General features: G+C 39.3%; 1 protein-coding gene across 1 annotated transcript in view; it reads left to right on the top strand.

Annotated features, from left to right (window-relative positions):
• Positions 1-16,101, top strand: part of Samd3 (sterile alpha motif domain containing 3) — an 82,044-nt gene that overhangs the window by 39,897 nt on the left and 26,046 nt on the right. Inside the window, 3 exon segments of the mRNA XM_090338142.1 lie at positions 6,237-6,422; positions 6,662-6,746; positions 7,198-7,365. Of these exon segments, the coding sequence (XP_090194268.1) occupies positions 6,237-6,422; positions 6,662-6,746; positions 7,198-7,365 (439 nt within the window).

Genomic DNA, 16,101 nt, shown 5'->3' on the forward strand with positions numbered 1-16,101 from the left:
TGAATTTTTATATCCAAATGTGTTATTAAATCATAGTTATTCTCTTCTGAAGAGTTACCAAGATCCCATAGGAATGATCAATAAAACATGGGCCTGGCTCAGAGTTGCCCTCACCACCATGAAATAGTCACTTCCTTCAAAGGGACTAGATAGAAATGGGGTTCTGACAATGCTAGTAGTTATTTACATAACTGCCTGGCATGTCCACTGTACCATGTCAGACTGCTGGTGCTAGAAGAATCCTGAACCAATGTCACTTAATGTATGGATGACAGTGCCAAAAAGCAGGGAGATTATTTCTACATTGATTCCAAGTACTCTTTCATTACTGAAATGATATTTGAAATTCATGAGCAGAACCAAGGAAGGTCTCTAGAAATCCAAAGTTTAGGCTGCACATAATGTAAGATACAGTTCAGTTCCTTTATAGACACCAGTCACAGGAGTAAAGACAGACAACAACCAGTGAGTAGCTCCCTCAGAAACTTCTGAAGGCAATAGACAAATGATATGTAGATGTTTCAAATCAGGGCAAAATTTTCCATATGATTGGGGCAAATCTGAGAGACCAGTAATAGCCAAATATCTCTGAATTGTGTTTCTTTCTTGGCACTATATGGTCTTTGTACTTTTTATCTTCTCTCTAGAGACAGTTAGATGGAAGTGTTCCCTGCATATCTATTTCACAAGAATTGCAAAACTGTCCAGTTCCCAGAAGGAGTTTCTGTAGGGCATCTGAGAGGCTGGCAGGTACACAAAAGGGTCATTTCTGAATATTGTTGTTGTCGGATATTATAACTAGTCCAGACCTCACTGTAGCCAGCTCTAAGTTGACGTAACATCCCATAGTTACTTAGACCCCAAGTGAGGGCCCAGAACTTGAACTGTTTCTTTTTCTCACAGCATGGTTATGGTATTCCAAATAAGACTGGATTATTCTACTGCAACTCTTGGCAATGTCTTGGAGTACAAAGTGTGGCCTGCGAAACCATTTCTATTTCTCTGCTAAAGTTTCTTGTCATTTCAACCTATCTAGCATATTCTTCTTTAAATCATGGAACATTGTTATAATAGCTTTTTAAAAATCCTTGCTAATATATAGCTCATCTCAGCGTCAAGCAATATAGAGAGTAGGTTACCACTTTCCAAGGTTTGTTTCTTGCCTTTTCCTTCCTTCTTGGTTGTTTCTCCCTTCATCCCTCCCTCCCTCCCTCCTTTCTTCCTTCTTTTTTCTTTTGGTATGCTGTATAGCTTTAGATTATAAATGTTTCTATGTGAAGACACTGCTAGCCTAGAGTGTTGTTTTAGCAAGCAGAAAAAAATATTTGTCCTTAAACAAATATAAATGAGAAAAACTGTCTTCCAGGTATTAGCTTAAATTTATTTGGTTCTTTTCCCTTTAATTGGACTATGCATGTTCATGGTTCAGAATCAACCAAAGATCTGAACAGTTTGCATACAGAATTTGGTGCTTCTCTTCATGTGCATACATAGAGTTACCTCAGACTCTTTCCACTGTAGGCCAAAAGGACTCAGATTTTTTGCTAAAGTTTTAGTCTTACAACTTGTTGTATGTACTCAGACCCAATGCATTTTTATCAGTCATTTTTTTCCATCATTCTATCCCTGCTATCACCTGCATCCTCACTCATCTCCTCAAGTTTCCTAGTTTCATTTTCACATATGTACATTGAGAATTACAACTGCACTTAGCCACCATTTTTTTTCTACATTCCTTGGCCCTTCCATCCCCTAAGCCCCTTGATTTGTAAGCAGGATACCTCGGTCCTTTGAGAAAGTAATCACAATGAAGCAATGGAGAAGAAATTAAGAGAAAGGAAATCAAGGAAACACAGAGGTCATGTTTGGTGTTTAATTAGGAAGCAGTAAATGTGACAGGAAGCCGCAGAATTGTTTCTAACTGCCATAGCTTCTTCTTCCAGCTTACCTGTTCATTCTGAGACTAAATGAAAGGGTCTCTAGGATATGGAAACAAGAGCTTTATCTTGAGTGACTGTTGTTCTTAACGTACTATGTTATTGCTCTTCTCCTCTGTTGTCCTTTGGTTAATCTCATATTGTTACTGTATCTGACTTTGTTATCTGGTATATTGTATATACGATTATTTGTTTATTGAAATAGGAAAAGAAAGGGGGGAAACAAGATGATTAGGAGAGGGTGGAGGAGGAAAATTGGGACAAAAATATAAGAAGGGGTATGGTATCAATGTATGAGAAGTAACGCACCTTCTATCTGGCGAATGTAACTGTAACCCTTCTATATATTACCTCAATAATAAAAAATAAAATGGGAAAAATATTATTAATAAAAAGGAAAAATAGTCAAAAAATAAGATCACTGGGCATCGGCTACGCTAAGCATTGTTGTACACACTATAGAAATAGTTCCTGCCATGTTTAATATTCAACTCTCCTCTGCTCCCTTCCAATGTTCATCTATGCATTCAGATGTTTCCCTTAGGGAGTTGGAACTCAACTGAACCTGTCATAACAGAATGATTTTCCTCATCTTGTGCCAATCCCATTGAAATACACTGTCTGCTCTTTGAGGGCTGAAGAAATGTTGATTTTTCACTCTTATAGTCACACAGAGTCGGAGAGTTAATGTGCTTTTTATGGTGAATCCGATCATTAAAAGAATACATAGTCAAAAATAGACTATTTCAGTTAAAGGGGAGGAAAAAAACAATAACAGGCTGAGGTGATAGATATGTTGGTTAGCTTGATTCCATAACGCTACCTTGATTATACACCATTGTATCATATATAATAGGACGTTGTAGCCCCTGAATACATAAATTAGCATGTCTATATCCAATAAAAAAGTTTTAGGTGTAAAAATGATACCACTAGTTGTCAAACTGTTGGCTTAACTTTATTGTACATTATGTTTCATTTGTTAGATGTGCTGAGTGCTTAGTAAGGAGTAGACACTGGTTCACCTAGACAAAGTACTAGGCATTAATATGATTTTAAAACTTTCTGGTTAATTTTATTGCATGTAGATTTAAAATCCATCAAACTAATGAGTAGTTACTATTTATTATTTATTCATTTATGTTTGAGAGCTGTTATTTTGTGATGGAAATTTTGACAAAAAGCTCTGTGAAGTATGAACAGAAATATTAGCAACCTTTGCATTAGGGAACTCTTTATGCCTTGCATTTATTTTACAATGGCTTCTTTTAATGCTCTGTCCAACTCTAACTCAGCAAATTATTATGAATAATTTTAACATAATGATCAATATTTTAATTTAATGCAAAAGTAATTTTACAGGGAGGAAATGGTTATTCTAGCAGGTACTTATTCCTAAATTAGATTGACTACAGGGGATAAACCATAGGGGGAATAAAGGAGAAAGAAAGAACTTCATGTAGTAGATTAAGAAACAGCGACAGGGGATGAGGGAGGGAAATGGGGACAAAATATGAGAAGAGGTGTCAATGCACCTACTATCTGGTGAATGTAACTGTAACTCTTCTATACATTACCTCAACAATAAAAAAAATTAAAAAAGAAAAGAAACAGCAACAACAGGGGCTGGGAATTGGGCCTAGTGGTAGAGTGCCTGCCTAGCATGCACGAAGACCTGGGTTCAATTCCTCGGTACCATACACACAGAAAGTGGTGCTGTGGCTTATGTGGTAGAGCTCTAGCCTTGAGAAAGCCTAAGGACAGTGGTCAGGCCCTGATTTCAAGATGCAGGACTGACAAAACGACAACAACAAAACCCCTCTTGTTTCCATATCTTGGAGTTCATTTCAATTAGCATCATTTTTATTAAACCCTCTAGGGATTGGTTTTATTCTGGTACCCTGGGTCACACACACACACACACACACACACACACACACGCACTCATAGTTACACATATATGTGTGTGTGTGTGTGTGTGTGTGTGTCTGTGTGTGTGTGTGTGTGTGTATATATATATATATAATCTGATTTGGGGAAGGCAAGGGAAATAACAAAGTGGTGAAACAGGGACAAAGGGTAAACCAATGCAAGAGCCATACTCATGAGATACTAGGTTAGGAATGAACTCTACAACTTGGAGTTGGGAAAGTTGGGAGAAAGTAGAAAAGCGAGGGAGGGGGTAACTATGCTTGACAAGAAACGTTCTCATTATCTTATGCAATCGTAACCCCTCTGTATACCACTTTTACAACAAAATTAAATTAAATTTTAAAAATTAGCTAAGCAGAGGCTGGGAGTTTGGCCCAGTGGTAGAGTGCTTGCCTAGCATGCACAAAGACCTGGGTTCGATTCCTCGGTACCACATACATAGAAAAAAGCCAGAAATGGTGCTGAGGCTCAAGTGGTAGAGCTCTAGCCTTGAGAAATTTCAAGGACAGTGCTCTGGCCCTGAGCTCAAGCCCACAAATGGCAAAAAAAAAAAAGAAAAAAGAGAAATTAGCTAAGCAATAAAATTTTTAAAAATAAATTAGATTGAATTACTTTCTGATGAAACTGACTTACATAATACTCATTTGACTTGTACTAGATAGGATAGCTTAGATTATGGTGGGTCATCTGTCCTTAATAGGTCCTGTAGGTGTCTGTTTACAGTCTCTGTTTAATAGAAATAAGCCTATGCACTATTGTCTCTGTTTTATGTAGGACAGAAAACACATAGGCAAACATATATGCCACAAAATGGCAAAAAGGGAGAGGGATGCTAGAATGCACTGATACCAGGTTTGACATATGCTTAGTCACATAGCCTTCTTAAAACTCTGGGGAGCTACAAAGCTTAGTCAACAAAACTAACCCCTGCTCTCTGTAGATAAGGGAGAGATCATTGGGCTGTAGAAAAAAAAAGCAAGACAATGAATTATAGAAGGAAATGGGAAATGTACAAGAATAACTGGCATGTATTAGATTCCCAATACATAGTGTTTGAATGAATGCATGAAATGAGGGAGAAATGTAATGGAAAATACTTTAGGCTGTAGCAGAAATTTATTTCTGAGAATTGTCAGCTGCTGTGTTGAATCTAGAACTAAACTATCAGTGTGCTATTGTAGCCAGCAGATTTTCCCGCCAGTGATAGACTGTCTAAGGGGGAGGAAAGGAGATGGTTTACCATAGAAAGAGAAGAGAATGCTTTCTCCAGGTTGCTAATTCTATCTTTTGATGTAACTACTGTTTTCTTTGAAAGGATAATCTATAATGATAAAAGAAAACTAATCAGACTTTTATTTGAACTATCAAGAAATCCATTGTCATTATAAAATTAACCTACTTTGGTTAGTTTGGGAAATTTATTTGGTCATCTATTATTCCTTCACTTGAATCTCAGTCTATCCCATTGGTGAAATAGGTTGAAAGCAACCTGGTGCCTTTGATTAACTGATGCTTGTAAATTTTACTGTTAGAGTCTCCTTTGTATATACTCAAGGACCAGCCACTAACATGGAGGTTTTAAATTTTCTTTCATTTTATAAATTTTTATAATTTTAAATAAATCTTTAATGTTATAATTTTTAGAAATTATTTAATTTTACAGTCTTATTGATGTTTAGTTTACATGACATAATTCACTTTTTCAAGTGAACAGTCGGTTAATTGCAGTAAATTTATGCTTATTAATTTGTGTGCAACCACCATACCAATGCATTTTTGGCCACCTTCAGACTTTAGGCAACCATGAACTAGCATTTAGAAGACATCATTTTCTGTCATCTGTTGAAAAAACTTCCAGTGAACGAGAGCAGAATAGCTGGTGTTTGTTTTTAATGTAGTAACTCAATATTTCTTATTGAACTAGCAAACATGTAGATTAGGTGGGCCCTATATTTCACTACTAACAGAAGCAGAATAGAGTAGAAAATTGTTCTACTCTAAACTAAAACTAATTTATTGCATGCTTCATTTGATTTTACATAATTGCAATTTTTCTATTAGACATCTCTTTCAGTTTTGAGCTGTGTATTGTAAGTCACCACTTTGATACATTAGTTATTCTAAAAATGTATAATTGCCCCTTTAAAAAAAGATGTATTGATGCGTGTGCAAGGGGAAAAAATACCCAAAGACATCAAATAAGAACTTCAGATGTGAGCAAATAAATGGATGGAAAATAGATTGATGACTTCATATATTCAGGTCTCAGGAAAGTGGCTTGTGGCCCACGTTCTCAGAGGGTAGAGAAGTAATAAATTGTCCATAGATTTGAAATAGGATTTCACTGTTCTCATGTTTATTTCACAGAAGAAATGTGAAACATGTTCTAGCAAGGAATAAAGCATTACAGTGGACCAAGTCCTACAGTTTACCTGAGTTTCCCTATGATGTCAAATGCATGTTAGCGGAGCAGCAGTGTCCAGATCACAGCACAAGGATACGGATCATTGAGTTTCTCCAGGCCGACATGACTAAGTACCTGGAAGGCTCACTGTAAGTAATAACAGGGCAGGCTCTCAGCTTTGGGAGAGGGTGTGTTTCCCGAGGAGAGGAGACGTTCACGTGGAATCAAATCTTCAGGTCTTGGATGACACACAACAGAAGTCCCACGTGCACTATATTTCAATGTCTGTGTCGTTTTATTGGAAGATTTGTCAAAAAGTGAATATAACATAAACGTCTCTTGAACTCAGGCTTTTTGAAGTGAAATAAATCTTTCTTGTGGTTAACAGGTATCCCACCACTCAGCAGTACAATGATGTGGTCAATGCCTTACTGCAGGCCCATCCATTCCTGGATGAGGACGGCTGTGGCTTTGTAAGTGACCCGTGGTCCAGTCATCCTGTTCATCTCAGTCCACCCCGAAATAATAGCTCATTTGACTCTCCTCTAACCCCAGAGCAGCTGACAAGATGGATCACATTGTTTCATTGATCAGGGGATCACCTGTTAATAGTTAACTTCGGTAATTTGTACTAGAGCTGTTCTAGACGTGGGACTTCCAGACTGAGGACATGATAGTTTCTGAAGGGCAAGAAATAATCTTATGGGAACTTGTGCTTCTATGTCCTTCACTGTAATTTAAGAATATAATTTGTATAATAATGTTCCAAAGTTACTGCAAGGATAAATCAAAGGATAGATGCATTACTTCCGCTATTGTGAGTTCAATCCCAGGGATGATAGACAAATGAAGATTTTAGCATTTATGTAGCATTATTCTAATCTCCTGTAAAAAATAATAATTAGCCTGTTTGATTTTACACAGTTTTTATGGAAACGAGCCCTCAAAGATCGTTTTAAGTATGTTCGAAGGCCTATTGAAGATGATGAACAAGTAATGAGAAATAAGTACAAATTTGGACACCGAAGAGGCCAGACAAGAAAATCCTTTGCTGATACAAGATTTGATGAAGTTAAAATTGTACAGATAAAAGTAAGATTGAATCTTTAAATGTTCTGAGCACTTTGACTGATTGATTGAAGAATAATAAAACTTTATAACAAGATACCTTTAAAAATTATAGGTATATCAGAATCCAATTAATCAATAATTTGCATGGCAAATAGTGAGTAATGTGTCCAAAAGCAGTTTGAAGCAAGAATGTTACTGAATATCTCATGGTCATTTTTTCACAATCTTTAGATGACTTGGGAAAACTCGTGAAGTTCTGGGCCCTTGAATTATTTCTTTCTCTCATTCTCTTATGCATTTTATAAGCTTTTTTCTTTTTCCTTTTAGGTGATATTTTTATTGTATTTTCATTATCTTCAAATAGTTGTACATGGGAATTTCCATTCAACAAATCATTTTATAAATGCAAGGCATCTTGATCTTGTCCCCACTTTCATTACTCTTCCCCATTTCTCCCAATCCAAGTCTTCCCTTCAATTTTTCTTTTCTTTTTTTGTTGGGGCTGGACTCTGTCGCTGAGCTCTTCAGCTTAAGGCTACCACCATACCCCTTGAGCCACAGCACCACTTCTAGTTTTCTGGTGATTAATCTGAGATGAGTTTCAAAGGACTTTCTAGTGCCCAAGCTGGCATTGGACCCAGATCCTCAGATCTCAGTCTACTGAGTAGCTAGGATTATATGCATGAGCCACCGTGCCCGGCCTCCCCTCAATTTCTTAATTTCATAGGGTATGCATTCAATAATATGACTCGAGTTTCCACTTTCCTCTTATTCCTCTCTTCATGTACTGGGACTTCAACTCTGGGTTTTGTGCTTGCTGGGCATCTCTCTCTAGTTGGGCCAGTTAGGACTGTAAGCCTTCTATGTATGCTTTTTTTCTCTATAGCTAAGACGATGCTTGCACCCATTCCAACTCTTTCCTTTTGGTATAGGTCTTTTCCCGAGTTAGTACAGGCAGCCTGGAATACTTAGGGAGACACTGACTCCTCTAAACCCCCACAAAAACAAACAAACTTTAAAAAATCATGATAAGATAGAAGTGTTTTTGGTTTTTTAAATATCACTCATATTCTTAAATCATCCTCTGGAAAATAATATTATTACATCAGGCATATCTTGCTTTTCTGCAAAAAGCTGATTGTTGGTACATGAACACAGAGTTCTTTTATTAGGGAATTAAAATGTAAAAAAAAAAAAGCGGTTTTTCTTCTTTTCCTGTGTTTCATGTCCCACAAAGAGGACAGTTAAAAATTGTTCTCTTAAGGGCAAGTTCATGGGATCCGAGATCACGCCACAGAGAGGCTGTTTACAGTCAAGCTCTTCTCATTTGTCAAGGCATCATCTTTGAGCCAATTTTTATACTCTTGCTTCTTTTTTTTTGTTTTTTGTTTTTTTTTCCTCCGTGTGTGTTTTTTTTATTGTAATTAGTAAAAGGGTTACATGATATTTGCCAGATAGAAGGTGCATTAATTCACATACATTGATACCCTTTCACATGTCTTGGTACCCGTTTCCCTCCCCCCCACACCCCCCACCCGTCTTGGTTTTCCCCCCTTCCCTATCAAATTTCAAATATCCAAATACAAATAAGTTCAATATATCAGATAACAAAGTAAGATACTATAACAATATGAGATAACCAAGGGACAGCAAAGGAGATGAGAGACAACATAGTACATTAAGGACAACAATCATTCATTATATGGCTTTTGTTTCACTATCCTGGAGGTCTTTTCAGTTAGCTTCACATTATATGTCCTTATGTATCAAGATTTTGCTCTATTGCAAATCTCTGCTAGTAGAGCCCAAGGTTTCTACTGATTATGACGAATGAGGGAAACCATTGAGCATAAGTTCCTTTGAGTCTGGCTTACTTCACTTAATATGATTTTTTTCTAAGTCTTTCCATTTCCTAACAAATGGGGCAATGTCATTCTTTCTGACAGCAGCATAGAATTCCATTGTGTACAAATACCACAACTTGTTGATCCACTCATCAACTGAGGGACATCTAGGTTGGTACCATGTCTTTGCTATGGTGAATAGTGCTGCAATGAACATTGTTGTGCTAGTGGGTTTAGTATGTCCTTGTTTCTGGGTGGTTGGGTAAATGCCAAGTAGTGGAATTGCTGGGTCATAGGGGAGTTCTATGTTTAGCCTTTTGAAGCACTGCCACACTGTTTTCCATAGAGGTTGAACGAGTTTGCACTCCCACCAACAGTGTAGTAGTGATCCCTCCTGGCCACATCCCCTCCAGCATCTGTTGTTATTCGTTTTCCTGATCCTGGTCATTCTAACTGGAGTGAGGTGGAATCTTAGAGTCATTTTGATTTGCATTTCTTTTATGACCAGAGATGTTGAGCATTTCTTCATGTGTCTATAGGCCATTTTTGTTTCTTCTTCAGAGAAGACTCTCTTTAAGTCTTTGGCTCATCTTTTAATGGGATGGTTGTTACTTTGGAGGTTAGTTTTGGAGTGATTCAATTTTTTGAGTTGTTGATATATTTTAGATATGAGGCCTTTGTCCGTTGTTTGGTTGGTGAAGATCTTCTCCCACTCTGTAGGCTTCCTGATTAGTTTACTAGCTATGTCCTTTGCCATACAAAAGCTCTGCAGTTTAATGCAGTCCCACTTATCCAGCCTTTCTCTGATTTGTTGTGATTCTTGGTCCTTATTAAGAAAGTTTCGACCTGTGCCAAGGAGGCCTAGTGTATCTCCTATTCCTTCAAGGTAGAGTTTTCAGTGTGTCAGCTTTTACCTCCAGGTCTTTGATCCATTTGGAGTTAATTCTAGTGCAAGGTGACAAAGAAGGATCCAGCTTTAGTTTTCTGCAGGTGCTTAACCAGTTCTGCCAGCACAGCTTGTTGAAGAGGCTGTCTTTCTTCCATTCTATTTTTTTGGCTCCCTTGTCAAAGATTAGGTGGCCATAGGTCTATGGTTTAATATCTGGGTCCTCAGTTCTATTCCATTGGTCTTCAGGCCTGTTCCTGTGCCAGTACCAAGCTGTTTTGAGAATTATAGCTCTGTAATAGAGTCTAAAGTTTGGAATTGAAATTCCTCCAGCGCTGTTCTTTCTGCTAAGAAGTGTTTTTGCTATACGGGGTCTTTTATTATTCCATATGAAATTTTGGATTGCCTCTTCTATTTCTCTAAAGAATGACATTGGGATGTTGATGGGTATTGCATTGAATTTGTAGATAGCTCTTGGCAAGATTGTCATTTTCACAATGTTGATTCTTCCAATCCAGGAGCATGGGAGGTTTTTCCATTTCCTTAGTTCTGCTTTAATTTCCTTTTTTAGGGTTTTAAAGTTTTCATCAAAAAGGTCCTTTACATTCTTAGTTGAGCTAATTCCTAGGTACTTTATTTTCTTTGAGGCTATTGTGAAAGGAGTTTCTTTCCTGATTATTGCCTCATTCCTCTCACTGTTGGCATAAAGGAAGGCAGTTGATTTTTGAGGGTTGATTTTATAGCCTGCTACTCTTCCAAAGCTTTGAATCAGCTCAAGGAGCTTGGGAGTAGAGTCTATAGGATTCTTTAAATACAGAATCATGTCATCTGCAAAGAGGAATAGTTTTATTTCTTCTTTCCCTACTTGGATCCCCTTTATGCTTGCTTCTTGCCTTATTGCACTGGCTAGGAATTCCAGTACTATGTTAAAGAGTAGTGGAGAGAGTGGACATCCTTGTCTCGTTCCTGATTTTAGAGGGAATGGCTTTAGATTTTCACCATTAAGTGTAATACTAGCAGTAGGTTTCTCATACACAGCCTTTATTACATTGAGGAATGTTCCATGGATTCCTAGTTTCTCCAGAGCTTTTAACATAAAGGGGTGTTGGATCTTGTCAAATGCCTTTTCCGCGTCTATTGAGACAATCATGTGATTTTTGTCCTTGCTCCTGTTGATGTGTTGAATTATATTAATTGATTTGCGTATGTTGAACCAGCTTTGCCTTCCTGTGATGAATCCAGTTTCATCATAGTGTATAATTTTTTTGATGAGTTGTTGTAGACAGTTGGCCAGTATTTTGTTGAGAAGTTTTGCATCGATGTTCATCAAAGATATAGGTCTATAGTTCTCTTTCTTTGATGAATCTCTGTCTGGTTTGGGGATGAGGGTTATACTGGCTTCATAGAATGAGTTTGGTAAGGAACCTTCATTTTCAATTTCGTTGAAGAGCTTGAGGAGTATTGGTGTGAGCTCTGCTTTGAAGACCTTATAGAATTCAGCTGTGAATCCATCTGGCCCTGGGCTTTTCTTAGGTGGAAGTTCTCTAATTGCCATTTCTATTTCAGAGCTTGAAATAGGCCTGTTGAGTTGGCTTAGTTCTTCTTGGTTCAGTGTGGGTATGTTAATATTGGCTAGGAATTCATCCATTTCATCTAGATTCTCAAATTTGTTGGCATAAAGGTTTGAGAAGTATTCCCTCATGATATTCTGGATCTTGGTAATTTCTGTCGTGATATTACCATTTTCATCTGCGATTTTGTTTATTTTGATATGCTCTCTTCTTTTTTTGGTAAGATTTGCTAAGGGCTTGTCAATTTTGTTAATTCTTTCAAAGAACCAACTCCTTGTTTTGTTGATTCTTTCTATAGTTTTTTTGGATTCCAAATCATTTAATTCTGCTTTGATTTTATTTATTTGCTTTCTTCTACTGGGATTAGGGTTGGTTTGTTGCTCTTTTTCCAGGAGCTTAAGGTGAGACATTAACTTGTTGGTTTGCAATTTTTCCAACTTGTTGTTGTAGGCACTCAGTGCTATAAATTTTCCTCTGAGTACTGCCTTTGCTGTGTCCCAAAGGAGTTGGTAGTTTGTGTGCTCCTTACTGTTAAATTTCATAAACTGTTGGATTTCTGTTCTGATCTCTTCGATGACCCATTGGTGATTCAACAATGTGTTGTTCAGTCTCCATGAGTTACAGGGTTTTCGTTGGTGGAGGTGTGTGTTCAGTTCCAGTTTGATGCCTTTGTGGTCTGAGAGTATGCATGGAATAATTTCTGTGTTTCTGAATCTGTCCAGGTTTGTTTTATGGCCTAAGATGTGATCTATTTTGGAAAATGTTCCATGTGCTGCTGAGAAAAACGTATATTGTGTCATTGCTGGGTGGAATATTCTGCAGATGTCTGTTAGATCTAGTTGGTCTATATAGTTGTTCAGTTCTAAGGTTTCTCTGTTGAGTTTTTGCCTTGTTGATCTGTCCATAGGTGAAAGTGGTGTGTTAAAGTCACCGACAATCACTGTATTTCGATCTATGTATGGTTTCAGTGTAAGTGAAGTTTGCTTGATGAAGTTTGGAGCTCCGGGATTGGGTGTGTAAATATTTAGGATCGTTATGTCTTCCTGGAGGAAAGATCCCTTTAGTAGTATGTAGTAACCTTCTTTGTCTTTTCTTACTAATTTTGGTTTGAAGTCTATTTTATCTGATATGAGGATGGCAACTCCAGCCTGTTTATGGGGGCCGTTAGCTTGATAGAGTTTATTCCAACCTCTCACTTTCAAAAGATGCTTGTTTTTTTGGGTAAGATGTGTCTCTTGAAGACAGCAGAACGATGGCTCTTGGTTTTTGATCCAACTAGACATCCTATGCCGTTTAATTGGAGAGTTGAGTCCATTGATATTGAGAGTTAGGATTGAGAGATATTTATTAGGTCCTACCATTTTTAAAAGCTTTTATTTGGGCCTGTGTCTTGACAGTTCTTGTGGTCCTTAGGTGGTATGCTGTTTAGGTGCCATTTCTTTCCCTATATTGCATTTATTTTGGTTTTCTATGTATAGAACATCTTTCAGAATTCTCTGTAGTGTTGGTTTTGTTGCGACATATTGTTGCAGCTTTTCCCTGGAATGGAATGTTTTTATTGTTCCCTCAGTTATGAATGAGAGCTTAGCTGGGTACAGTATTCTTGGTTGGTAGTTATTTGACTTAAGGGCATGACATATATGCTTCCAGTCACTTCTTGCTTGCATGGTCTCTGCTGAGTAATCTGGGGTTATTCTGATTGGTTTTCCTTTATAGGTTACTGAACCCTTTTCCCTGGCTGCCTTTAGGATCCTTTTTTTGGTTTCTACTGATCCAGTTTGGATTACAATGTGGCGGTGAGATGTTCTTTTCTGCTCAGGTCTGTTTGGGGTTCTAAAAGCTTCTTGTATCTGGATGGGTCTGCCCTTCTGGATATTTGGGAAATTCTCTGAGATGATTCCCTGAAGTATATTTCCAATACCATTGACCTCTTTCTCCAAACCCTCCTCAATACCAATTAGCCTTAAATTAGGCTTCCTAATTGTATCTTGGACCTCCTGAAGCGCTCTCTCATTTTTCCTAGATTTGGATTGACTCATTTTCTGTTCTTTCTCTATAATAACTAAATTATCTTCAGCCCCGGAAATTCTCTCCTCTGCATTGTCTAACCTGCTATCAAAGCTATTTACTTTATTTTTCATCTCCCTTGCTACTAATTGCTCATTTTTGATGCCTTGCATCTCTTCTTTTAGATCATGTATGGATTTCTTTAGCTCCTTGATTTCCATTTGAGTGGTTAGCTCAGTAGCTTTATTTTCTTTGAACATTTGCTGGAGTTCGGTCACCTTTTTATTTGTGGATTCTATGAATTCATCCATCTTTCTTTGAACAGCCTTTATTATGGCCTCCTTTATGGCTTCTTCTTTTTTACTTATCACCTTGTTTATGGTTTCCTCTTGTTCAGCTATGGCTTCCTCCCTTATGTCTTTCTTTATATTTTCACATTTTTCATTAATGATGTTTATCAATTGCATTTGTGTAGCACTTGGAAGACTCTCCTCTAGGTTTGCCAGTGACTGTTCCATTGGCTGTTTACATTGGGTGGGGGAAGTGGGAGGTGTTGTTTCTTGATTTGACATTTTTCTTGAGTTTCTTGTTCTGCCCATTTGAAAATGGGAGCAAGATTAATACTAAACACGATTATAGTTTTTCAGATAATTCCAACCTAGGCCTCTGTAGCTGGCAGACTCTAGATGTTCACAAGTTTTGATTGGTGTTATCACTCTTTCTTTTTGTGCAGTTACGGACTAGTCTAATAATTCACTGGTAAGCGATTTATATCCAAAACAATAAGCCTCTCAATCCAATCTCTATTGTCTTTAAGTCCCTCTGAGCCTAGAGAATGATTAAACACCTAGATATACAATGTTGCTCAACAGCCATCAAGTGTAGATCCATGCAGTATAAGGGTTGAAAGAGGAGCAGAGGTCCAGAGATAGAGAAATAGAATGAGAGAGGTCAGGGGGTAAGAAGGTAGAGTATTTGAGTACAAAGTTTGGAAAGTATTCGAATAAAACTTATGTGTTGCTGCACGACTAGCTCTTAGCCCAACCAGTGGCCTCACAGTGGACCATGGGATGGATCTGCGAGCTTCCGTCTGAGCGTGGTTGGCGGACGTTTTCCTGTGCTGCTTCCAGGTGCGGCCCCAAGCCAAGGGTGTGGGGATTGAGAGAATCAGGAGCTCTCAGCCGGACCAACAGGAGGCCCCTCTGTTCCCAGGGGAGAGGCCCAGCTGGGGACATGGGCTCCAAGGGCGGAGCTGAGCCTTTTTGGTTCTCAGAAGGGGAGCTTGGCTGCTGGTCGGCCCTTCAGATCCCTGCTGTGTTTGCACTGCTTTGTCAGAGTCTGTGACTGTGGGGGGCCCCTTGGTGCTGTCTTGCTCAGGATTCCCAGCTGGAGGATGCCCCGCTTGAGAATTGAGGGGGGGCAGATGCTGGCTCCTATTTACCCGCACCCCCTACCCACTGTTGTAAGGCAGGGTCCCAAAGCGCTCCACTCTCCAGATCCAGTGGCCTGGGTGAGGAGCCTGGTGGGCGGGCGGGAGCTAGCTCCGCCTCCCCTGGTGGGGTGCTGAGTCTTAGGGTCCGCCCACTCGTCAGTCTCCAGTCAGAGGGCTGGGGGTTGAGCCCGTTGGGCGGGTGGGAGTTGGGACAGCCCCGCCTCCCTTGGTGGGGTGCTGGGTCTTAGGTAGCCCGCCTGTCAATCTCCAGTCAATGGCCTGAGGGAGGGGGCTGTTGAGGGGAGGGACAGGATTCTAAATTCCTTGCCCCCCTGCTCCCGCCAGTCTTTCTCGGGCGGGGTGTTGGGGTCTGAGTTAAGTTCTATTGCTTGGCACCCGCTCTGCTTTCCCGATGTGTTTGGGGACACGCTGTATTACTCACGCCTCTGTGTCCCTCTGCGGGTGCTCCATGGTGGTGGGGAGTCTTTCACTCCCCTCGGGTCTCCGCCGCCGCCTGTGTTCTGCGTCTGGGTTCCGCCGCTTGCTGTTCTGGTTCCGCGTCTGGGTTCTGCTGCTTCCGTGCCGGGGCCAACCGGCAGCAAACCAGGGTTCGCAGATTGGGGTTCCTGAAATAGGGGACAAGGACTAGGAAGAAAAAGAAGAGAGACAGACACACTCGGTCCGGGATGTCCGCCGTCCAGGCAAAGACTGACTAGACTGCCGCGTTTATTTTCCCCTCCCCCTTCTTCCCTCCTCTTCTCCCAGGCAACCTCCAGGTGTTACATTCATATGGTAATTCTCAGGTCATTTACATAGAATAGGGCCAGAAAGCAATAAGACAATATAGCCATCGTCTGATGCAAGTCAAGGTACAGTTTGATTCCACTCTGGCTCCCAACATGTCCCCCGTTTTTTATTTTAAAAGAAACACAAGTGCAATTTTTACTCTTTTCTATACCCCTAATTTATCCTGTCACATTTTCCAAAAATGACTTTGGTCCCTTGGTCCAACGGGGA

Source organism: Megascapheus bottae, chromosome 8, assembly GCF_031878675.1.
Source record: "Megascapheus bottae isolate mThoBot1 chromosome 8, mThoBot2.hap1, whole genome shotgun sequence".
In the NCBI taxonomy this organism is placed as follows: domain Eukaryota; kingdom Metazoa; phylum Chordata; class Mammalia; order Rodentia; family Geomyidae; genus Megascapheus; species Megascapheus bottae.